Source organism: Limulus polyphemus, unplaced genomic scaffold (genome assembly GCF_000517525.1).
Source record: "Limulus polyphemus unplaced genomic scaffold, Limulus_polyphemus-2.1.2 Scaffold415, whole genome shotgun sequence".
Lineage (NCBI taxonomy): Eukaryota > Metazoa > Arthropoda > Merostomata > Xiphosura > Limulidae > Limulus > Limulus polyphemus.
In genome coordinates, this window is record NW_013666025.1 from 87,231 (window position 1) to 94,533 (window position 7,303).

Below are 7,303 nucleotides of genomic sequence, written 5' to 3' on the forward strand. Positions count from 1 at the left end.
CCTCAAAATAAATTATACATATATATATATATATATATATATATATAATCCAATTTAAGCAGGTACATGTATATGCTATTTGTACATCAATCAAACGCCTCTAATGTATGTTCGAATTTAATAGGCTTACGACCTCTTTACCTTGTGCCCTTATTTCTCCCTAATTTGTTTAGTAGTCGTGCACATGAAGGGCACCGTTTTTGTGTTTTTGACTGTCAATACCGCATTAACACCTTCTTCGCATATTATATTGTTAGTGTTGAATTATCACGTATTTACTAAATAATGTCTTCTTTTTTTTTCCGATTTCATTTTTTAATGTAGTGTTTACTCATTATGCCAGTTTTTTTGTTTGCACCAGTTCACTGTGAATTAGGCTAAAGCTCATGTGACAAACATGACCTAAAAACCAATAAATTTAATACATATTTTACTTAATATTGAAAAAAAGACAAAATATATGTCGTAGTGTTTAATTACAATGTAGTATGTGAATCGTGTGTATAGTGTGATAGGTTTGCCATTAAATCATTATATAAAAGAACATATTTTGTTACATATGTATGTACGTTTTAGTAAATTTTTGAAAAACTTTAAACTTCACTACTAAATGTTTCTATTTTGAATAATGCTTAAGAAAAGACAAAAGCCACGCAGGCTTATTATCATAAAATTTAAGGTGGATAGATAGAGAATGATAATAATCTCTCATCTACAAAATCTTAACCACAATCATGGATGGAAAATACACTTTAAAGACAGCCCTGTCCATTCAACCTGGTAACAAAGATGGCCGCATACGCATTCGAAGTTTCTCAGGAATAGGGTATTTTTTTATTGGCCAAACTCGATTTTATAATGCTGTACAAAAGCCCTAAAAAGAGGGTGGTGAATAATCATATTTAGTTCAGAAATGTTTACTGTTGCTTGAACACAGAATTAGCTCGAGATACGTTTGGCAAATTCATGATGTAAACAAAATATTATTCAAAACTAAAAAGTGTTCCAAAACAATTTTAAATGTGTCCATCCCAGTGCAGGCGTTACACCGTACTGAAACTAGTGCAATTTCAAAATTGTCTTTTGTTCTTTAATTATTTGTGTCATAAATAACTAAGTATTAAAAGAATGTAATTAACAGCGTTCTTGTTCGTATTTCAGTGTTATTAGTTATCACAGTTGCAATATGAAAAATACTGTTTGTAAATGTCAATAAATAAATGTTTAAAGCTATGTAGCTAACCTTGAAATAAATATTGCAATTCACAAAGTATAAATCTGTAATATCAATATTTCATGTACTTAGCTCCATAAATATGGGTATATAAAACCCAACAAATTTTGAAATAGAGGAGGGGTTAGAAAATAATTCCCTACATAGAGTGGGAAGTCATGTTTTAAATATGTAACAAACGTGTTAAACATAGGAAGTGAATGACCTAGGAGAGTACTACTCACATAAACTAAAAAATGTGACAACCATACTCAGAACTAAGATAAGGTTTATAGAACAGATTCTGTTTGTGTTTATTAATATAGTATTGTATTATTTTTACCTATGCGGGAAAGTGAAGTGTTTTAATAACAATGAACCGCCAGTTTGCTTCAATTTAAGCTTACTTTTCATGTCAGTAATCTCCAATAATTATATAATGTGAAAGATTTAAGGAATTGTCCTAATTTCAAACTTATAGGAGATTTAGGGCCCATCCCCTTGTACTTACGAAAAGGCCTGGCACGGCCTGGTGATTAGGGCACTCATGCTGGTAGCATGTTCTTTGGTAGAGAGTAGCCTAAGAGTCGGCAGGGGTGGTGGTATTGACTAGTTGCCTTCTCTCTAGTCTGTTATTTCTAAATTTACATTAATATAAAAATATACGCAATAAGAGAGACGGAGCTCATGGAAAGAACAGAATGTGAGGTGCTTGTACAGAGTGAGAGATCTGTGAAATACAACATCGATGTATTTTTTTGGCCTTGTCATACAACAACGTGAACAATTATTTGCTCGTTATGAGGGGCAGCAAATGATCTGTTGCCCGAAATCTCCAGTCAATAATTGACTTATTCTACCCACTACCCTCTTCTGCTTTTAGTTTTACTGAACATTTTTATTAGTTAGAGCTGTCCCATAGTATATTTAGCCTATATCCCCGGGCCTACATGTAAATCTTAGTTTGACATTTCATTGACGATTCTGATCTCCCATAATTAAATTGTCTTCAAAGTTCTGCTACAACAACACGCTTACATGACAATAGCCTTGACAATTGGGCAGTACTTATGTAATTTGTTGCCTAGCTTTCAAAATAACACTGAAAAATGTTTCATACCACTTGATGCGTTCTTGGCAAATAATTCATGCTAAATGTTTTGACAACTGTCCTATTATATCTCTCCACATTTCTCTGTGTAAATAATATCCATTTTGGTGTATTTTTAATTTCATAATTGTATAGTTGTTTACACCTGAATATTGTCCAAGTTCTGCCAGATCTTTAGTTGTTGATTATATTTAATTGTTGTATGACAAAGCTAGAAAATACAACCATTTACTTCACATATCCCACTCTGTGTACGCGCCTCGCGTACAGTTATTTGCATGATCTTTATTTCTGACTACTTGAAACAGTCTGCATGGTGCACTTTTAGTAATTAAGCCTGACGAAGGACCGTGCACGTGTTTTTTTTAAACATTTTCCAATATTTCTATTGAACATACTGCAATTTCATGAAAGTGTTATACTTTTTGGGGTAACCTGTACAGCTTTAGATGAAATGAGCGACGAATGACAGTGTTACCAAAATTGTATTATTATTATTGATTTTGTATAAATATAAATTTACACAAGTTATGTAAAAATTTATCGTAATATATTTTTGTTGGTTACGTTTCAAAAAAATAAAAAATCTGTCGAATTTCATTAAATAAACAAAAGCATTCTTTAAATACGTGAATACAGTAGTCATATTAATCATTACGTTAGTCGTGACTGTATCTTTAAGTGTAAAATATGCATGTAATTAAAATCTCGGACAGTTAAAGCTTATTGAATTCAAAACACTGGATATACAGAAGATAAATTCTGTTAGTGACACCACCAAGGCTGTTGAGTATTTTCATCTAAATGGCCTCCTTTCAGAATCCTGTATTCAAGACTTATCAATCATTGTCACTAATTGTTGACTCATCATATCTGCCTTAAGGCAGCCCAATTATTATTTTAGCAAGTTAGAAATGGCGTTGCAGTAGTAGCAGTTGTATGCCCGTAAAGTAAATAGTAGTGTCCTTTTTTTTTTTTTAAGAATTGAAGTGATATCATGAAAGTGATTAATTTTTGGTGCAATATATACAATACCTTTTATCTGAAAAAGTTTAAAATTAAGCATTTTTTTTCATTATTGTTGATGTCATGTTTCTGAAGCAGTGTTTTGTCAACTGTGAGTATTGGAGTATGAACCATAGAAACAAGAATTGCTTGGAATTTCCATATAATTATTTCATATTTAAATGATTATATCATTTCTTTTGTTAAAATTTGTTTCTTTGATTTCCTCTCAAATTTTTTGACAATCTGTGTGTTGAACTGTTTTTTATACTTAGTGACTATAATACATTTGTACATTTCCTAACCTGTTGTATGTCAGAAACAAAGCTTGTGTAAATTGATGACTGAATAAAATCATGACCTGAGTTTAGAGCAGAATTTCCCACAGATTTAGATTTGGCTTTTTAAAACCAACTACTACATTGTACTAACACTGCCTTTCATGTATGCTTAGAATGATTTGATCCTAGGCAACAGTTTCCAAACTCCTATCGTCATGACAAAAAACACATCCTCATTCTTATTGCTATACAAAATGTCCAAGTCTTTGGACTACTGAATAACAGGTCCCTTACATTTGTAGTAAAAATTGTAATGTAAAACATTTTTCTATATGTAAAACTGCATCAAACGAAAAATTAATTTTTTATGGGTTCTAATCTGTTTATATGTGTCAGTTGTACTAACTTTCAGTTGTATCCTAGTGTTGCTGTCTGTCACTCCTGTGTTTTTTTTTTAGAATCAGTGTCTGTATTAAAAATAAGAGAGAACAACTTAATGGATTTGTGATAAAATATTTTTTTTATTCTTTTATCTCTTGTTAATATTCTAAACAACAATTTCCAAGGAATTATCCAAACTGTCTGTGTTTGCTTTCCATTAGTTGCAAAGTTGAGTGGCTTGTGCTGTCCTGTTATTTTGTTTTTTCTTCATATTCCTATCTTAAACTTTTAGGTATTGACTAGTCATACAACTTGGCAAGCCTGTTTTAGTATCCCACTCCTTTTGGCTATTCTAGGTTCTACGTTTAGATTAACTCGTTTCTGTTGTAAATTCTGTTTTTTTTTCCTTTTTTTTGTTTTTTTAAATTAAAATATAAGTATGTGTAATGAACTTTGAAAGAATACTTAATACATATTCTCATTAATTGTATACAAATTAGAATTTGTGAACATAGTCAAATCACAGCACATGAAGTTAATAACTAACTTTGTGTTGATCTTAGCCCACTGACCATTTATGGGTATACATTACTTTAGGTTTATTTACACTTCTGTTACTACCATTAGTAGTTACTAGTACTGTACATTTAATAAATATAGTTAGAAGCATTGACAGTTAGCATTACAGCTCCTAGGATGTTGGCCTAAAGCTATTATTACATTATTCTGTTAATCTAACAAATTATCGTCAAGTGTATGATACTTGCAATATTATAATGCACTTTACTGTGCACGATTTATCTTTTTTTGTAAGTTCAATATATGAAGTAAGCTGTACAGATATATTGTTTAGGGCAAAGAAAAGTGTTGCACCAATTTATTTATAACAAAAAATATATATACACGTGACTTGTCTTATGTATATTCATTTTATGCATTGGTGTTTCATAGTGTAAATAATTTTTACTAATACTCACCATGTTTTAGTTCTAACAGCTCTTTTTCCAGAAAAATCAGAATGTTTGTGATGGTTAATAGTGTAAATTAAGTCTACAGTGTTAATTATGAGGACTTGTATTGTAAATTAAAAAAACAAAACCTAACTTTAAGGTAAATAAGAAGGAATACTACAGTTTACCAAAAGAAGCAAATAAATAAATTAAAATCCACTTTATTTTCATTAAGTAACCATACTATATGTGATTGCTTCTTTTTTCTATAATTTGGAAAGTGAGCAGCTGTAGGAGTGGACAACAGATCCCTTGATCACCATGGTGGACTATTATAAAGTTTTGGAAATACATCGATCTGCCACAGTTGGGGATATTAAAAAGGCGTAAGTAATATTTATGTTATTTTGAAAGAATAGTTTTAATTGTATGGAAAAATACTTGTTGAAAAAAATGTTAAGCACATATCATGGTGAAAATCATTACTATTTTTATTTACAAGTAGATGCTGTTAGAAACTTATTTCCTAAAGTATGTGAATAATTAACTATTGATTATTTTGATGATAATACTAGTAGGGAATATTGCAGTAAATAACTCATAAGTTAAAATGATTTAAGCTTCAGAAACTTTTTCTGATTTAACCAATGTTTTGCCCTACTTCTTTAGTTCGTCAGGGTTTTACAGCAAGTAGAATTATACAGTTCTTAACTAGACCTACTGTATTAGTAAGAATAAACATCTATTCCAAGGATAATGTTTCAATAATATAATTCTGAATGTACTATTACATTTACAAAGATGTGCACTATAAGTGAATAAACTTTGATAAAACCCTGGAATTTTGACTTATATATACACACACACACACACACACACACACACACACACACACACACACACACACACACACACACACAAATGTGTATACATACTTATGTGTGCATCTGTCAGCTATTTTCTAGAGTTTACAGTCAACAAAAATTACAGCAAAAGTATATTAATAGATTTCTTTATTAATAATTATACACCTTTTCTTTATTAACACGCATAGATATATAGAGATCATTGGTAAAAAAAAGTAATCTCAAATTGGCTAACCTATAACTTTGTTGGTCTTTGGATTTAGTGTTTTAATAAGCAGAGATTCTATATTGTTTTTTTTTTATAAACAGCAACACTTGTACAAACATTTAATAATGATAATAAGGATGAATTTATGATTGCATAGCATCCCTAAAAGGCTACATATTATTTAAGTTTACCTTGAAATGGACTCCTGTTTTCCCTTTTGTTTTTTGCAGACCTTAAATCACACTCAAGTAAAGCTTGGCAATTAATGGAATTTGCTAATTGATGAATCGTCGGGCTAATTAAATAATTACATGAAACTATTCGATTATTCTCACATGAAAGTTGGATAGTTGGAATAATCCAAAACTAATTTTGATTAGTTGATTGTTTTTGTGAGGTGGGATACAAACTGAATAAACTTGAAGTAATATAAAATATTAATGAGAAACCATAATTGCAATATCTATTACTTCAATAGTTGGATTAATTGAAAACAGTAATAATTAGAACACTAATTTGTATTAGCTGATTATTTTCATGGCATTAATCAATTTAATTTTAATTTTGATTAATCAGTTATCTTGCATGACATTAAGTGATATAATCAATGCTTAAAGGTAATTGAGTTCATCACCCAGCTTTACACTGAATTTTTGTTGGTCCAGTTGTTTAACAGCACATCTGCCTTTTTTGGTCACATATCAAATGTCCTAGTTCAAGAAAGGTCAGAATATGTTTGAATCTTTTTCCTGGTTTATTTTACAGTTGACCTTGTAGTCATGATTTTTTTATGGCTAAGCATATTTGGTTGCTGAAATGTTCACTGACTGAGATACAATTAACTCGGTAGACTTTTGTGTGGATCCTTAAGTGGTTACAGAAAGGTCTTTGTTTTGGTCAAAAGATAAAAATGTACAAAGTAGAATTATACTGATTTTGGTATAGTAGTTACTTTAGTTCTTTGGCTGTAACCTATTGAGCTCATTACAGAGATGTTGTCAGTTCTGTGTAGGTAGCTAGTGATTATGACTTATCACTTTCACATGCGAGGGATAATAATAATGAGTCTTTTAGCCTATGATGGCTGTTCCATTTGTGAAAGAGGGATGATATCTATACAAAAAGTATAGATACAGGTTTAGTTATGCTTATATTCTAAGTGTTACAAATGTGTGTGTGTGTATATATATATATATATATATATATATATATAATAAAGTAAAAGTAAAAATTAAAGTAGGTAGGGTTTAGGTTAGTTAAGTAATTACGTTTACGTAGTAGTAAGGTA

At 30.3% G+C, this 7,303-nt stretch overlaps 1 protein-coding gene across 7 annotated transcripts in view; it reads left to right on the forward strand.

Moving 5' to 3' along the window:
* The window catches only part of LOC106458089 (dnaJ homolog subfamily B member 6-like), a 62,094-nt gene that overhangs the window by 35,932 nt on the left and 18,859 nt on the right, over nucleotides 1–7,303 (forward strand). The window contains exons 1-2 of one of the 7 annotated variants that reach the window (XM_022384213.1): nucleotides 2,630–2,809; nucleotides 5,223–5,327. In XM_022384213.1, coding sequence (XP_022239921.1) covers nucleotides 5,263–5,327 — 65 coding nt within the window. In that variant the 5' untranslated portion in view covers nucleotides 2,630–2,809; nucleotides 5,223–5,262. Of the gene's footprint in view, nucleotides 1–2,629; nucleotides 2,810–2,955; nucleotides 3,442–5,222; nucleotides 5,328–7,303 lie in introns of those variants that run through there. The other 6 variants (XM_022384215.1, XM_022384212.1, XM_013917543.2 and 3 more) reach the window with 6 other exon arrangements.